The sequence below is a fragment of the Myotis brandtii genome, unplaced genomic scaffold (assembly GCF_000412655.1).
Source record: "Myotis brandtii unplaced genomic scaffold, ASM41265v1 scaffold539, whole genome shotgun sequence".
Lineage (NCBI taxonomy): Eukaryota > Metazoa > Chordata > Mammalia > Chiroptera > Vespertilionidae > Myotis > Myotis brandtii.
In genome coordinates, this window is record NW_005369984.1 from 290583 (window position 1) to 308254 (window position 17672).

Here is a 17672-nt window from a genome sequence, read left to right on the forward strand (position 1 = left end):
GCCCTGAGCACCCGCCCCTCCCACAGCCCACGGGGCCAAGCCCTGGCCCGGCAGCAGCTGCGCGGGTCCTGCCCCGGGTCGTGGCCAGGCAGAGCAGCTTGGTCCCTCAATCTCAGTATTAGCCCGTTTACACCCCTTTCCCTGACTTCCCGCTCCGTCAAAGTGAGCCACCCCGCCCGTCTGCTCAGACACCCTCCCGGCTCCCTGCCGATGCTCTAGGAGAGACCTGGGTAGCCCAGCCTTGCCGGGGCCGGGCCGGGGAAGGCGTGAGTCAGCGCTGGGCGGGCCCAGGCCACAGTGCTTCCTCTGTGAGGCAGAGCCCCAGCCCCCAGCGGGGAGCTGACTCAGCTCCATAGAGGCCTCGGGATTGGCTGGGGCAGCCGGCTTTCCCAGAACAGCAGTCTGTCCCCCTCCCAAGGGGGTGATAAGCCCTCTCCTTAGCCAAACAGAGGGCTTCTAGAACTTGTGAGGCCTGGCGTGCTGAGGGCGGGGCAGAGGGGTTCAACCCTGAGGTTAGGGGCAGGGCAAGCCTAGCCTGTAGTGCCACTCCCAGTCCAGGGCTTTGCCCGGCTGGCCTCCCTCTGAACCCAGTCCGCATTCGGGGTGCAGTTCTCGCCCCATGGAGTGAGGGTGGGTCCACTCTGCCACCTTCCTTCTGCCGTGGCCGGGCCCCTCCATCACAGCCCTGACCTGCCGGAGCCCTGCCTGCCCGGTGGACGGGGGCTGCGGGCCCACCTCCATCCTTGCCCTGCAGGAGTCTCTCTTCCCGGCCCGAGTGGTCTACGACCTCCTGTTCTTCTTCATCGTCATCATCATTGTGCTGAACCTCATCTTCGGGGTGATCATCGACACCTTTGCTGACCTGCGCAGCGAGAAGCAGAAGAAGGAGGAGATCCTCAAGACCACGTGCTTCATCTGCGGTGAGGCCTGCTTCCCGCCCGCACAGGCCCCGGGGACCGGGCGGCCCTGGCTGGGGCATGATCTGGGCCAGGGGCAGCCTCAGTTTGGCCCTTCCCTGGGTTCCTGAGGCCCCTGGGGAACCCTGCCCTGGGGCTGATGGCTGGTTGGCTGTTTGCTCATCTCAGAATTGGGGACCACAGGCCCTGCCTGAACTTGGAGTAACAGAGGGAGCGGGAAAGGGCCTCAAAGCACTCCTTTAAACTCGCTCAACTTACAGAGGCCCCCAAGCCCAGGCAGCAGCCTCGAGCCTCTGGTCTCAGTCCAGGGCTTTCCCATCCCTGGTATGAAGTGCCGGTCCCTTCTGCAGCCGCCGCAGGCTGAGGAACAGGTGTCGCCTGTAGGCAGCCCTGCTTCTCCGGTGTCCTCAGGTGCCTGGTGAGGGCTGCCGCTGGGGCAGGGCGGATGTCCACGCCACATGGCTGCTGCTTAGTATAGGTGACCCGAGTGTCCCCGAGTGGGCAGTGCCTGCACTCACCAGACCGGGCCTGAGAACAGAGGTGGTGTGCGCGGCCCGGGTGGCCCACAGGCTCCTGGAGGCGGGTGGTTTCACCCTCGCCCTCTGCACCCTCAGGTCTGGAGAGGGACAAGTTTGATAACAAGACGGTGTCGTTTGAGGAGCACATCAAGTTCGAGCACAACATGTGGAACTACCTGTACTTCATCGTGCTGGTCCGCGTGAAAAACAAGACGGACTACACAGGGCCCGAGAGCTACGTGGCCCAGATGATCAAGGTGTGGTCCTGGGAGGTGGCCGTGGCCGCCTGCACTGACTGTGGAGGCCTGGGGGAGGGGCGGGACAGTCGTGGACACTTGGTGAAAGGCCAGCAGGGAGCGAGGAGGCTGGAGCCAGCCCTGGGGCTCTGCTGTCGAGAGAGAGAGAGAGAGAGAGAGAGAGAGAGAGAGAGAGAGAAAGAAAGAGCAAACCCATCAGCCCCAGCGGCCGGTGTGATGTCCCGGGGCCGTGGCTGCTGCTCTGGACGTTGGGAGGGAATGTACTGTCGCCTTTGGGGTCAAGGAGAACAGTTCCAACGAGGGTGCATCTTCTGTGGCCGCACAGTAGAGACCTCGCAGGCTGGAAGCAAAGACCCATTCAGTGGGGAAGAGTCCTGTTTGCTTGTGAATCTGCAATGTGAGCTGGTTGGAGTGCAGGTCTGTCAGCTGGTCTGAGGCTCACAGCTTGCTCCACGGAACCAGAAAGCAGCTCAGTCCCTCCCTCCTGTCGTGGGAAACGTGGCTGGGCCCCAGACACGGCAGATGCAGGCCTCCTGCTCCTGCTCCATCCGTCCCACTCGCATCTTCCTGGAGCGTGCGTGCCGGGGGGAGGGGAGAAGAGAAGGAAGGAAGGAGATTCGGGGTTTGGTGCGGAGGCCTCCCCTCCACCTCGGAGGGGCTGAGTGAACAGATGGTGCCGATAGCGGGAAAGGCCGAGCGGCTAATGGAAGCCAGCCTGTCCAGTGCTGGGCCCTGACCGCAGAGGGCTCGCTGCCAGCTCACTCTGGCCGGGGAGGACTGGGCATCGGCCTCCCCGACACATCCTGGGAGTGTGTCGCCAGGGCTGGCGGCACTGCTTGCTCACCCGCTGGCCATCTTTTTCAGAACAAGAACCTGGACTGGTTCCCCCGGATGAGGGCCATGTCCCTCGTGAGCAACGAAGGGGAGGGGGAGCAGAACGAGATCCGGATTCTTCAAGACAAGCTGAGCTCCACCATGAAGCTGGTGTCCCACCTCACCGCCCAGCTCAACGAGCTCAAGGAACAGGTGTGTGCCCAGCACTTCCCCCCCTCCCCCGCACCATCCTCAGCCTGCACTGGGCAGCCTCAGGCCACCCTGAGCTCACAGCCCAGCCTGTCCTGCGGGGGAGGGAGTAGGTGTTGGGGCCTGCATGTCCCCCATGTCCCCCCTTTCTTCCTGGCTCCCATCCTTGGGTCTGGGGCAGAAGACGGGTCCCAAACACTCTCCCCTCTGTGGAAAGCTAGACTGGGGGTCACAGTCCAGCCCCAGCCCCTGAGACACAGCACCCCCTCCATCGGGCAGCGGCAGAGGTGAGGCAGCCCTTTTTGGGTGGGGCAGCTTCCCAGCTGCACAAAGCAGGAGCTGTGACAAGTGAACTGAGACCAAGGGTCTGGGGCTACATCTCGCTGCCCCGAGGGCCTTGGCTGCTGCCAGTGCTGAGTGGCAGTGGGGCCCATGGCGGGAGGGCGGGCGCCAGCCCCTCGGCAGTGCCTGGGCAGAGGGTGCCGGGGGCCTGACCTGTTGGCATCGTTTAACCACAGATGACCGAGCAGCGGAAACGCAGGCAGCGCCTGGGCTTTGTGGACGTCCAGAACTGCATGAGCCGCTGAGCCCGCGAGACCCGCCAAAGCCTGCGCCGGGCACTGGTACCGAGCTGTGGCTGGGAACACTGCCCTTCTCTCGGTCGGGTGGCCCAGCCAGCCCACCAGCTCGAGGCCAGGTGCCCACCCAGCCTCCAGCTCCTGCTCTGCCAGACTCCCCCGAGCCAACCCGGGTGCTGGCCAGCACGGAGGGGGAGCCTCAGAGCTGCCAGCCCTACCTGGAGCCCTTAGGACTCAGAAACTCACTGGGACTCAGTTTACCTTATTGCCTTAAAGACGTCCTCTTAGAGGATTGCTTTGTCCCTTAAAGCAGTAACTGACATTCCTCTACTCCTCCTGGGGGGCGATTAGGAGTGGGGTCACCTCTTCATTCCAAGCACTACATTTTGGTTGCTGCCCGCCTCCGGGGGGGTGCCGTGATGCTGTTGCCGGGACACTAGGGCTGTTACTTAACTTATTCCCGGGTGCCCAGCCCCGCACGCCTCCTGTGCCTCAGGTCTGCCGCAGACAGTGCAGACTGTGTCCCGACCGCCCCTCGACGTGCCCCAGCCCCAGCCCCAGGGTCCTGCCGGCCGAGGGTGGAGGCCCTGCCTCTTCCTGGGCCTCTGGGGGCCACAGGCTGAGGGGGCAGGGCTGGGTGAGTGACAGTGGCTGGTTTTTGACCGCTTGTTTTTTCTCCTTTTGGTGTAATGTTTTACAAATCCTTTGGCCTGAGAACTAATATGTTAATTACCTAAATAAATTAATAGAAATATAGTTCATTAGAAAGGGCTGCCGTTTCCTCTGGCCGCTGGGGCTGTGGGGGCTGACGTGGCCCGCTGGCCCGTCTCACCTTGGCCCTGGGAGAGGCTGAGCCGCTGCCGGGGACTGCACACAGGGTCCCCAGACCAGCTGGAGCGGTACTGGTATCGCCGGTTTTGGTCATGCCCTGTGCCTGTCGTGTGCGTCCCAGCACTGGAGCCCACTTGGCTTCTTCCCCATGAGCGTTGTGGGTCCTGCCCGCCCTTCTCAGCTCAGGTCCGAAATGTGAAGGCCCCAGTAAGAGCTAAGGTTCCATGGAGCGGAAAGGTGGCCCGTGTGTCCTGGCCTCCCACAGAAGCCACCACAGCCCCAGGCCCTGGCCACGGCTGTCTGTAGCCCCACTCTGCCCCTTCAACCAACCGGACACAGGTTTCCTGCAAGGTCGGGGCGGAGAACCAGCTCCGTCCTTCTGAGGCCTGGGCACGGGGCGACCCCCTGCCTCCTTCCAGGTTGACTAGTTTTGGCTATTTCCCAGGCGCTCCCAGCCAGACCCCCGCCGACAGGGGCTCCTACGGCTGCACAGGAAGCCCTGGCCTGGAGGCCCGGCCCCTTCCCTTCCCAGGCCAGACAGGAGCCCCTGCCTCCTCTCCCCTGGAGACGGCCCACCCTGACCGCGGGCTGCTGCTGAGCACGCCTGCTCCGGCGCAACTTTCCCTGGACCGGTGCGGTGTCATCTGTGGGGCTGGCTGAGTCCCAAGCAGCGGCGCGGGGGTCAGGGAGCTTTATTTATGACGGCAATACACAGACTTCACTCAGGTCCGCGGGCGAGATAAGGACTGAGCCCAGGCCTTCTGCTTCTCCTCGGGACTCCTGGCGGAGAACTTCTCCTGCAGTTTCTTCCACAAGCCTTTATTCATGTCCTTCAGCTCCCCCAGGGTGTCTGCAAAGGGCAAGACAGAAAGGAGGCTGACGTCTAACATCTGAGGCCGGGTATTGGCCCCACAGGCCTTCTTTTCACACAGTCTGTCCCCGAAAAAGGGACGTGTAGACCCAACTTCTCAAAAGCAAGTCAGGTCACGGGAAAATAACCGCCAGCATGGACTGAGCACTCGTGTACCAGGGCCGGGCTCAGCACACTGCACCCTCCCACTCAGCACCAAGCCACGCCCTCGATGCCTGGGCTGCACGTGCGTGGGCAGATGGAGACAGTAAGGTGTGTGTGGCTCAGGCAAAGCTTGGCCTATGCCACACACCCGACTGTCTCCATTTTTCAGGGGTAGAAACAGGCAGAGGGAGGTTAAGCAAGTTGCTCAGGTCGCCCAGCCAGGAAGAGGTAGAGCGGGGATCTGAACCTGGGCGCGGTGAGGCCCCATGCTGAGCCGAACAGGCACCGGGGAGGGAGACGGACCTGCGCAGAATCCCTGCCCATCATTCCCCCGCTGGGTTCCCTCCAACAAACCCCTTTACCCTTTAGCCTCAGGCTCCTCATCTGCAAAGTAGGGAGAAAATACCTGCCTCAAAAGTTGTGAGGATGAAAGGCAATCATGGAGGCAGCTTGCCGGGCACCTGACCTGCACCCAAGGAGAGGGGCCACCTGCATGGCTGTGACGGCAGCAGGGGGCTGGTGGGAGGCCATGGGCCTTGTTTAAGCGTGAGCGCGCGCACACGCGCGCACGCACACACACACACACACACAGCCCCCAAGGAACCAACGCTGGGTTTCTCAGTCTTGGCACTATCGACATTTGGGTTGGGGCAGAATAATTCTTTGTTGGGGCACTGACCTGTGCATTGTAGGATGTGCATTGTAGCATCTTAGCTTCTACCCACTAGATGCCAGTAGCAACCCCCAGACTCCACCCCCACGCCCAGCTGTGACAACTAAAATATCTCCAGACACTGCCACATGTCCCCCTGGGACCAAAACTGCCCCGTCAAGAACCACTGGTTTAAAGTTTCTCCAGGGCTAAGAGTCTATACCTAATCTTACCTATATATTAAATTTAGATTTCCCCATAATATTGTCTAAATTTCACAGCCTGGATTTTTAACTGTTAATAAAACTTGTAGAGAAAAGGAATGGCTTTTTGGAACAAAAGGTAACACATTACTTACTAACACTGACTGTTCGTGGTCTCTTGACAATTAGGACACATGGCCCCTCAGCCCAGAAGTCCAGGTCCCTTTGTGGGGCACAAAGCTGGATGCTGAGGGCTGAACCCCTGCCCACTACAAGCCATGAGGCTCTTCAGTCTCCCATGATCCCAAGCCCAAGGTGGACACACTTGGGATCCAGGCCACGGCCAGTGGTCCGGCCTCAAACCCTCTCACTACAGACACTGCAAGGTGTTTTCTTGGCCCCTCGGAGGAGACATCTGGAACGCTGACCGACAGTCACAACAAGGCTCTGAGGACTGCTGTGAAGGGAAGTGGGCAGCAGGCTTCCGGGAGGCCGATGGAGGGGAGCCTGCACCTCTGCACTGCGGCCTGAGGTCAACGAAGGGCAGAGGCTGAGAGCTTATTTCCTCTCTAGTTTCAAGTTCAAACTTGGCTGAAACTCTCCAAGTCCTCACAGTGACCTTGGGCATCAATGCGGGAATTTCAAGATCCTGCCTGGAAAAAAATCTACCCAGTTTCCCAGGGCACTGTAATGAAAACAGGACAGCGTTGATACAACAGCAGGTGACACCACCAGGTGTGAGTCTGCTCAGAAGGTACGTTTTCTGGAATGCCAGAGGAGCAGGAAAGAGAAATGTCTGGAGCACCACCGCAGGTGAATGTTTCAGGGCCAGGCCCTCAGAAAAGGGTAGCCTATTTTTGTATATGATATCCTTGCAAATAAAAATAGTAATTTTCCAGAACCTGCCTACTTCAACCCAGGGTTCCCCGTCAGTGACAATGGAGGTGCGGAAGTGCGGAGGGCTGGGCTGGCCTGGGTATTTCCTTTCTTGCTAATCACAGTCTATCAACGACTCCAAAACATGCCCAGTTAACCCCACAGACCAGGTCCCCTGGGCCAGATAAGGCGTAGTGGATAGCTCCATCCATGTGTATTGAATGGCTTTTTGTTTTAATCAGAGCCCTCACTGTTTATACAGCCCTCTTAGGACCATACAAATAAAATTATTTTCCTTCCATCCTGATTTCAACTACTTCCTTTTGGCGACTACGCATTCCCGTCCCTGCTGTTCAGCCTTGACTTTAAAAGCTCTAAGGATGGATTTTCTCTTTAAAACAATGCTGCTGACCTTCTCCATAGTCTATGGCCAAAGTGTAAGGGCTGTCGCTTCAGAAGCTCCTCGGGTGTCCCACAGGCAGAGGGTCTTACTAGAACCACCTGCAAGCAAGCCCGAGGCCGCTGCGCCCGTACCTGTGGCGAGGATCAGCTTGTACTCTTCCAGGGTCAGGCCACTGAAGCTCGTGTCCCGCGGGCGAGGGTACTGCTCGCAGGGCAGAGGGGAGAAGGGGAGAGGGTTAGTTCAGCAGCACAACCTGGGACCTGCCATCCTGGGAGAAGCCTGGGCCACTGGAGCGTCTAGAGACCAGAGGCCCGGCAGGCGGAAGAGCAGCGCCACCTGGAGTCCCAGATGCGGCCTCGCAAGTACGGGCATCATCTGCGGCCGGCCGAAGGGCGGCTCCCGCTTGAACACGCACAGGAACCTCTGGACAAGTGCAGGCTGTCACTCAGGACCGGGCTGGGCCCATGAGTCTCTAACCAGCTCCCAGGGGATTCCCCTGCTGCTGCTCTTGAGCCACACACTGAGCTGCGAGGACTTAGCAGAAACCCTCTTCCACGCAGGCGAGGCACTGGCCATGCACAGGGTGGGGCCAGGTAGGTTTGGCTGTTCACATGGAAGATAACACAATAATTGATAAGTAATAACACAAGAGTAATCTCTGTGTTTCTCGTACTCACACTCTAAACCTACGTGGCCCCACCCTGCGTATGTGGGGAATTACTGAGCAGTTTCAAGCCTGAAAACCACACTCAGTGGGATCTGACAGAAATCATGAAAGGCCGAGGGTGGCAGTGTGACAGGGCGCCCAATCACCCACCTGTCAGCAGGTGGTGGGGGGGGGGCGCACTTTCACCAGAGCACACGGAGAATCTCAGATCTAAGCCACCAGACACGCCCAGAAGCCCACACTGGCATATACATTACACGGCTTTTATTCAAGATTATAAATAGCTTTTACTTAAGTGACCTGAAAGCCTCCATGAGGTGCCTTTGTTGGCTTGCTTGAAATTACTGGTTACATTTGAAAGTAGCAAAGCCGACATTCTTTACAAAACACTGTGTAATCAGATTTTCACTTGTTCTTATAGGTCAGAGGGCGGGGGACATGAAAGACGGTGCCCACTCACCTTGTGTTTGTAATAGTTTGAATGGAGTCGTGCTAAGCTCTCGTACATCTCATCGCAGGCCTCAGGCTCTGCCACCTGAAACACAAAGAACCCCAAGGCAGTGAGCCAGCAGGCCCTGCCTGCCAGCCAGTCCCTCCGCAGGACCCTCCCGGAGGCAGTCCCGAGGATGGCCAGCAGCTCACCTGCCCAACTCCCCTCACTCCTCTCTATTAGAAATCACCTTCATGGGGTAATGGCTCCACCTCATCCACTCCCCAACCAGAGAAAAACTTCCACCAGCTGGCAAAGAAACATTCAAGCATCTGTGCCCTGTGAACCACCACCCCAGCTGCAGTGGGAGACGCCACATCCTATGTAATAAAAGCATAATATGCAAATCGACTGAATGGTGAACAGTGGAACAAGGACCACACTATGACACCCACTGGTGCCAGGCCAGCCAAGGCAGGTGTGATGTGATTGGTCGGGGGCCTGGCCATCGCCTCATGATCGCCGCGCAGAGGCCCAGGCCACCGACCAGCGGGCTGAGGCGGGTGGTGGCCATCGCCTCATGATCACCGTGCAGAGGGAGGCCCAGGCCACCGACCAGCGGGCTGAGGCGGGTGGGCGAGGCCTCCCTCTGTGAGGGAAGCCCAGGTCCTGGTGGAGGGAAGCTGGTGCCGGCAGCCGAGGGAATTTTGTGCATCGGACCTCTAGTAAACATATAACACAGGAAGGGCACACCACATAAGGGGGTGCTAGGGCAGTGTGGGCTCCAGGAAGCCGGAGGAGGGTGTGTCCCCAGGTGTGGGCGGTCAGTGTATGGCAGAGTGCAACTAAGCTGGGCTCTGAAGGATACATGGGAGGGAGCCTTGCTGGTGGAGGGGTGGGTGAGCCGGGCAGAGGAGGCAGGAATGCTGTCTGCGTTAGCCCGCCCTCTGGCGGAGGGTCTGAGCGTGCAGGTAAAGAACCTGGGCGGAGGAAAAGAAAGAGCTCTTTGAGTTAAACCTTCAGTGTGAAATGTATCATAAAGATTCTCTTATGAAACGCAAAGAGACTCATCTGGCCCTTCAACTGTGCAGAGGGGGAGCTGTTGAAATCGGCAAGGGAAGAACATGCAGAAACAAGTGTGCTGAGCCGAGGTGGCTGCGCTGAGGGAAACTAAGAGGGAGTGAGGTTGGGTCCTGCTGGGAAGGGCGAGGCCCCGGACACGGAGGCCCTGAGAGCAGAAAGGGGAAAGTAGGGAGATATTCTGGCCCTGGCTGGTTTGGCTCAGTGGACAGAGCGTCGGCCTGGGGACGGAAGGGTCCCGGGTTCGATTCCAGTCAAGGGCACATGCCCGGGGTTCTGTGCAGGAGGTGGCTGGGGGTGTGCAGGAGGCAGCCAATCAACGATTCTCTCTCATCATTGATGTTTCTATCTCTCCCTCTCCTTCTCTGAAATCAATAAAAATATATCAAAAACAAAAACAAAGAAATATTCTGGGTGCCCAAGACAGCGCTGCCCTTGCTGGAAACCAGGGAAGACAGATGAGAGCGGTGATTCAGCCTTGACACCTCTTCAGCTCCCCTCCCCTGCCCTTGCTATTATTATCTATAGTTCCGTACGTTATTCAGCCAAGACTTCTGAAAGCTCCCCAGAACAAAACTTCCTCTGTTATGTTTTTTGCCAGGAGTCAAATGCTGGATTTTTCCAACTTAAATCCTTTCTCGAAGAAGGCAGAGCACAAATCAATCAGTAGTTAAGTGTCTTAATAAGGCCGCTCGCTTCTGCCTCTGTGCGTGTCAAATGAGGTCCCCACTTTAGGGCCAACAAAAAGATGATCATCCATCGAGTTCCACCTGATCCGTGCCGGGGTTCAGCCACTCATCTCGAGAAGGGCCAGGGAGCACATCAGAAGAGGAAGGATTATGGGCTGAGGAGGTAGTGTCTGTTGGGTAATAATCAAAGGCATTATCTGAGTGGACTGGGGCTAAGGATTGGAAAGAAGGAACTGATGGGAGACTGTGACAGCTGAGTCCCTGGGCATGTGGGGGTGGGAAAGGGGTGTGTTGGGGGGGGCGGCATTTCCAGGGAAAGCCCAGAAGTCTGCAGCACCCACTCGAGAGGGGAGTGGGAGCCTGTGTCTTCGGCAGGGCGTGCACAGCCAAGAGCAAACAGAGACAGAGGCACGGGAGACACCAGCACCGGGTTTTAAAGAGCGTTAGGTAGCAGCTCTCTGTGGGGGCACGCTGTGCCCTGCCCCACCCCTCCCCCTTTCTCTCTCCTACGCTCCAAGGGCCCTTCTTCTATCTACAGCTCACTTCTACCTCTGTGACTTTCTAAATAAATGTTCTCTTATTAAAAATAAAAAATATTATAAAGATTACTACAAGATAATTGAGCATTTCAACTTCTGCTTGCTCTCTTCATACCTGCAGAGATGTGTTTGCTTATAAGTCTCAAAGACACGCCTTGGACCCAAACCGCCTGGGCCTGAATCTTGGCATCATCGCCAACCAGCTCTGGGATGTTGGGCAAATCCCTAATCTCTTCCTGTCCCTGACTCTTCAAAATGTCCCCCACATTTGCTTTATCATTCTGTGTGTCTACATACATGTATTTTTCTTCTGCTCCAATTGAGAATAAAGTGAAACATAACGCCCTTCACGCTGTAAGATTTCAGTATGCTTCCAGAGAACAAGGGCCTTCTCTCATATAACCACAGTTCAATGATCAAACCCAGGGATTTCACACCGATACAGCATTTTGTCTAGTGCACACAGGTAAAATTCTGTCTCAGTAATAACTTTTTTAATCCTCACCCGAGGATATTTTTTCCCATTGATTTCTAGAGAGAGTGGAAGGGAGGGAGGGCGGGAAGAGAGAGAAACATTGAGGGAAGAGAGACTCATCATTTGGTTGTCTCCCACATGTGCCCCAACTGGGGCTGGGGAACCTGCAACAAGGTACGTGCCCTTGACCTGGAATTGAACCCGAGAGCCATCGGTCTGTGGGCCGACGCTCCAACCACTGCGCCAAACTGTCCAGGGCTCAGGAATAATCTCTATAGGAAAAGAAGTGCTTTTGGCCCAGGATCGCCTACTGCGTTTACCTGTCACACGCATGTCTCCTCACAGCGGGCAGCTCCTCGGCCTGTCTTTGTCTTTCAAGTACTGACATTTTTGGAGCGACTGGCCAACTGAACCTTTCTTCTAACAGAAAGGATAATAATAGCCCTGCTTCTGAGAGCGGAGGGCGGGCGGCGGAGGCAATGCCGTGCTGACTGGGACCTGCAACCTCATGGAGTGAGGGGTTAGTCTTGTTACTATTAGGAGTCAACAGCTGTGTGACACAGGGCTCTTGCCCACAACGACAAGGAGACAGAGAGGTCAGGAGGGTGCTGGTGATGGTGGGATGAGGGTGCGGTGGGTACAGGGAGACCTGGCAGAGGGTGCCGGTGGGGAGTGAGCGGAGTTACCCGAAGGACGTGGGCTCTCCAGGCACAGGACCAGGGAGCACGCGTCCAGGGCGCCCAGGGAGTGGCAGTTAGGACATGATCAGCGGATCAGTGCTGCCGTGACTGCTGGGGTGTGGCTAGAAATGGTGACGAAGGAACCGGAAGGAGATGTCACTGCGTACCTGCCCACACCCGGCCCGGACCCTGAGACTCAGCGGCATCGTACCTGGTGGTCGGCTCAGAGGGGCTCCAACACTGGCCCCTGCTCTCTGCCCCACCTGCTCTTCGGATGCCCCGCCTGCCGCCCTCCAGGGGCCGCCCCCCGACATGCTCTTAGGAGAGGCGGCCACTGCCGACTTGCCTTCCTCCCGGCGCCTCTCCCCAGGGCTCCTGCTTGTGGGTCCACTGAGACAGGGCATCCTAGAGAGAAACATTGAGGGAAGAGAGACTCATCATTTGGTTGCCTCCCACATGTGCCCCAACTGGGGCTGGGGAACTTGCAACAAGGTACGTGCCCTTGACCTGGAATTGAACCCGAGAGCCATCGGTCTGTGGGCCGACGCTCCAACCACTGCGCCAAACTGTCCAGGGCTCAGGAATAATCTCTATAGGAAAAGAAGTGCTTTTGGCCCAGGATCGCCTACTGCGTTTACCTGTCACACGCATGTCTCCTCACAGCGGGCAGCTCCTCGGCCTGTCTTTGTCTTTCAAGTACTGACATTTTTGGAGCGACTGGCCAACTGAACCTTTCTTCTAACAGAAAGGATAATAATAGCCCTGCTTCTGAGAGCGGAGGGCGGGCGGCGGAGGCAATGCCGTGCTGACTGGGACCTGCAACCTCATGGAGTGAGGGGTTAGTCTTGTTACTATTAGGAGTCAACAGCTGTGTGACACAGGGCTCTTGCCCACAACGACAAGGAGACAGAGAGGTCAGGAGGGTGCTGGTGATGGTGGGATGAGGGTGCGGTGGGTACAGGGAGACCTGGCAGAGGGTGCCGGTGGGGAGTGAGCGGAGTTACCCGAAGGACGTGGGCTCTCCAGGCACAGGACCAGGGAGCACGCGTCCAGGGCGCCCAGGGAGTGGCAGTTAGGACATGATCAGCGGATCAGTGCTGCCGTGACTGCTGGGGTGTGGCTAGAAATGGTGACGAAGGAACCGGAAGGAGATGTCACTGCGTACCTGCCCACACCCGGCCCGGACCCTGAGACTCAGCGGCATCGTACCTGGTGGTCGGCTCAGAGGGGCTCCAACACTGGCCCCTGCTCTCTGCCCCACCTGCTCTTCGGATGCCCCGCCTGCCGCCCTCCAGGGGCCGCCCCCCGACATGCTCTTAGGAGAGGCGGCCACTGCCGACTTGCCTTCCTCCCGGCGCCTCTCCCCAGGGCTCCTGCTTGTGGGTCCACTGAGACAGGGCATCCTCGGCACACCCACGTTCCCACCAGATCCTCGCCCTTGGAAACCTTGCCAACACAAGTTCCTCCCCTGCTTCTCTCACTTCTCTAAGGGTGGGGATGTGCCAGAGGGCTGCTCAGCCACCTCCTCCGAACCCTCAGGGGTGGGCAGGGCAGCAGGGTCAGAGAGGACAGACCTTACAGAGCACTGCTCCCAGGAGGGCAAAGAGCAGGGGGTCTGAGTGAAACAACAGTGACCCTCTGGGTTCCCGTGACCTTTTAAAATCCCTTCAGCAGTAGAGGCTGTTAGATGTGTCACATAGTGCCTGGAGCCCACTACAATCAGAGCAGGAACCAAACACTTCAAACGCCTGTAAATAATCAATCACCAAAAATGAACTTGTCACCCAACTTCCCACCTGGGGTCAGAGGTGTTTCTAGGAGGCTGTGGAAGTGCTTCATGGAGGTGATGACTTTGCACTTGCCAACGTCTAGCCGAGTTATCACAGCCACGGCCACTTCTGGTTCCGTCACACCCAAGCCAGCTCAGCAATTAAAGAACAGTCTTGCTTACTACGTAAGAGGCCATCAGCGGAACACTTGTCTAATTCCAGAGGCTCACCACACCTGCACCCTACGCTTACCCAGACTCCAGCACAGCACTCCTGGGTTGGGAATAGTTTGCCGGATGATACGTACGCGCACTTTTGGAAACGTCCTTATGTACAAGCTTTAAACGACCTGATTTTGCATTCACACCTAATGAGACGGCGGGCATCTTGGGAGTAAGAGCACAGCTGCGGAAGAAGGCAAGCGGCACATTAAGAAAAAGCCAGCTCTGCTCCCGAAATGTGAGTAAATAGATGCTCAGCTGACGAGGTGCCCTCCGCGGCTCTATTTGGCTGCTCTGCTTTTCGCCTGCGCAGCCGTCATCTAATGTGGTAGGTTTCTCTTCACCACATTAAACTTTTATACTTAACAAATGCGCCGGCGCCGCAGGCATGGACTCTGATTTTCAAAATTGAATTTTGGGTGGTGCGGGCAATTGGTGCAGCGGCCCCTATTCTAGTCACACAAAGGGACTCATAAGCACTTTTGGGAAAGGGTGATGCAAATTGCTTTGCTAGTTAAGACAGAGCTGGATTCAGTCCAGGAGGATCTATGAATAAAGGTTTTCATGACTTGGTAATGAACTGAAATGAGTTCATTCTGTTATGGGAGCCTATTCCCTGCGATTCAGTTGAAAATGCATTTCTTGGGCACCTATTATGTACAGTGCTCCGCCAGGAGGCGGTGGGAGGACATGAAGACCCAGCCTCAGCTCTGGAGAAACTGCAATCACGGAGGAGACAAGACCGGCTCGAATTAAGAAATCAAACATGGCCTGGCGGCCTGTAACTGAGTGCCGGGTACAGATCAGAGCGGGGAGCGGGGCGCCAGGCCTGGCCAATGGGGCCGCCGTGGCTGAGGGGCCTCAAGTTCCACTGCAGTGACAGTTCAGAGTGAGGGGCAGTGAGTCCGACCCTTTGAGGGGTGTAGACTTCAGAGCTAGACCTGGGCCTGGGTGGACGGGTCAGAGGAGTGACTGGGAGGAGGAGGCATGAAAAGGTACAGGCTGTTCCGGGCAGGCAGGGTCTTGAGCCAAGCAGTGCTTCTAGGACCTGGGAAGCCACCAAATTCTTGGCGAGCCGTGAGTTTAGGGGAGGACGGTGGTACACTAGGTTCTCACAGGCTAAGGACCACTCGTTTCATGGCCGATTTGGGAGGCAATGAGAAGACACCCTTGTTGAGGCAGGGCACCTGCTGGGGTGTGGTGAGAGGTGAAACACAGGCTGGCACCGGGGACCAGAGGGCAATGAAGGCCTCACAGAGCTGCCTGCCACCGGTCCAGGAGGCGGAGGGCGGAGCCCAAGATTTCTGAGTAAGGTGGAGACTCGCTGAAAGTGAGTTTACCCTCTAGGCCAGCGGTTCTCAACCTGTGGGTCGCGACCCCTTTGGGGGTCGAACGACCCTTTCACAGGGGTCACCTAAGACCATCGGAAAACACATATATAATTACATATTGTTTTTGTGATTAATCACTATGCTTTAATTCTGTTCAATTTGTAACAATGAAATTGGGGGTCACCACAACATGAGGAACTGTATTAAAGGGTCGAGGCACTAGGAAGGTTGAGAACCACTGCTCTAGGCCAAGGGCCATTTGGATCTAACATCATTCACCGGCCATAAAAGATAACCAACTTAAAAACTAGCCTGCTAAAAATATAAAATATAAAACTAGCCTGCTATATTTTGATCAAACATTTCGTTATCTCACCCTGGCAGGGCTGCTCCCGCCCCTGCTCTAGGAGCACACGCACAGGAGTGCCAGCCTGGTCCCACCGGCCTTCCCCACTCCAGCTCCACTCACTCTCTCACAACTCCTGTCCTGCAGTGGGTTCAATATTATCACTGAAAAGAGCAGAACCTGTCCTGGGCCATTCCTCAAACGCTTGGCTTCAGGGGGCCCACACATGGGGGTGAGCAACGTTGAGATGGCGCCACCACTGCCAGGTCCCTGCCACACTGCAGAATGCCGCAGACCAGGCCTCAACCGGGCGACGGAGAAAACAAGACTGTGACACCTCTGCATTCTGCTCTGAGCGTGGGAATGTCATTTACGTCACGCAAGCCCAAGACCGAGTTCAACTTCTTTCAACGGCCGACAGAACCGGAACCTGGGTAGCTCACAAGGACCCACTGGCAGGCGAGCCCCTTCCTGTGCCCCTTCCCAGGCAGTTCCTCAGAGCTGTGCCCACGTCAGGGAGGGGGTGCTGGGTGCAGGCAGGGCTCTTTAGGAAGCTGCCTAATGAGCTCATTAGAAGGATTTGCTCCTTTCCCTGCACTTAAGTCAACAATGACCGTGTTCGACACCTCCCCCATGGGGGGCTTCTTTTATTAAGCTCTCGGTGCTGCAGGGAACATGTGTTCTCTTCAGGAAAATGTATTCAAGCGGCAAACCCCGTGAACAGGGCTGCACAAGAGGGTGGGTGGAGGGTGTAAGAGGTGTTGGTGTGTCCCTGCTTCCCACCATCCCTCCCTCTGGGGGGGTTTGGGGTGGGCCGCGAGACTCCCCAAGGGCAACCTGAGGTGGAATAAATGGCGGCAGTGGTTTTTGGACTCTGGTTTCGAGTCTGAATGAACTTGTTTCCCAGTGAATCTGGCTTTTCTGCGCTGTGTCGCACCTGAGGCCCAGCTTTCTTCCCACCCTCACCCGGGAGGAGTGGCTGGGCCACAGAAAAGCAGGTGGGTCAACACAGGGAGATGCTTCGTCCGTTGCCCAAACTGCATGGTCTGAAAAGGTTTGAGCAGGGAGTGAGGGGCAGGCAGTGGCCTGAAGGTTATGGGAGAAGAGGCCTAACAAGAAGAAACAGCGCCGGTGGCCAGCCGCTGAGGAACGACCTGGCACCACGGAGGCCAGGAGCGGGCCGGACAGCTGCTCCTGCCACTCAGCTCCCAGAGGCCCCTGAGCACGGCGTTTTATTTTCAGTTTTGTTTCCTGGCCTGTAAAATGGAAACAGCACTGGCTACTTGACTCAGCTGCACGACGGATTAAATTAAATGAGATCATGCGAGCAAGAGTGTTCAGTGTTACGGTCAAGGCGTAGGAGGCCAGGGGCTGCCCGCCCCTCTCCTCTCGAGGAACAAAAAGGCTGTGGAGCAGAGCTGCCTCCCTCCCAGGCCTGTCTTTCTGGCATAACCAGGGGCCTCGCCACACTAATCAGCCAGCCCACCTTTCTCAAGGTCTGCATAACTGACCCAGGGCTGCCCCGGGAGTGCCGCCAGGTGCTGCCTGCATTCCAGAAGGGGCTGCTCCCTCCAAAAGCGGCCAAAGCTTTACTCAGCCCAAGCATGGTCTCAGGTGACATCAGGATGAGGTCCCAGGGCAGCGGTCGCGAGGAAAGGGCCTGCGGCCACCATGAGCACTGGGATGCGTGCGTCAGCTGCCCTGGAACCACGGCCTGAGCCAGGACTGGCATCTGCGCCATGACTGCTACCTGTGTGCCTTCCACTCATCAGAGCTGTCTCCCTGGTGAGACAGAGATGACCATCTCTACCCTCCTCTTCTGGCTCGTCTGAGACTCAGTCAAGTAGGTGCAGGTGACACTCTCTCACCTCTCCAAGGATGTCGCCTACGTTGGCCTCTCTGCTGGCTGCGTTCACCACCTGACTTTCATTAGAGGGAAAGTCATGCCGGCCCAACTGTCAGCCTCTTGGTGGTCGGGGCCAGATTCTGTCCCTCATCTGAGGTTCCTGCAGTGCCCCACACAGTGAGCTCTCCCTCCATTCTCACCCCTCAACTTCACAGGACACACAAATATCCCCTTTGCACTCCTCACTTCCTCTCCATCTAGTTCTGCTACATCTGCAATAGATTCCAATGATACGTCTCATCAGCCATAACCATTCATTTATGTAT

The 17672-nt window shown here is 57.1% G+C and overlaps 2 protein-coding genes across 2 annotated transcripts in view; one reads left to right on the forward strand and one right to left on the reverse strand.

Annotated features, from left to right (window-relative positions):
• ITPR3 (inositol 1,4,5-trisphosphate receptor, type 3) overlaps positions 1-3442 on the forward strand; it is a 58475-nt gene extending 55033 nt beyond the window's left edge. The window contains exons 55-58 of the mRNA XM_014549211.1: positions 630-920; positions 1532-1692; positions 2557-2718; positions 3234-3442. Of these exons, the coding sequence (XP_014404697.1) occupies positions 630-920; positions 1532-1692; positions 2557-2718; positions 3234-3302 (683 nt within the window). The 3' untranslated portion in view covers positions 3303-3442. The remainder of the gene's footprint in view (positions 1-629; positions 921-1531; positions 1693-2556; positions 2719-3233) is intronic.
• Positions 3443-4799: 1357 nt separating this feature from the next.
• Positions 4800-8644, reverse strand: LOC102240975 (ubiquinol-cytochrome-c reductase complex assembly factor 2). Its single transcript, XM_014549212.1, has 4 exons — positions 8621-8644; positions 8401-8475; positions 7405-7474; positions 4800-4974 (listed from the first exon to the last, which is right to left on the reverse strand). Exons 1-4 carry the CDS (start codon positions 8624-8626, stop codon positions 4847-4849), a joined length of 279 nt encoding a protein of 92 aa, XP_014404698.1. The 5' UTR covers positions 8627-8644; the 3' UTR covers positions 4800-4846.
• Between the last annotated feature and the right edge of the window lie 9028 nt (positions 8645-17672).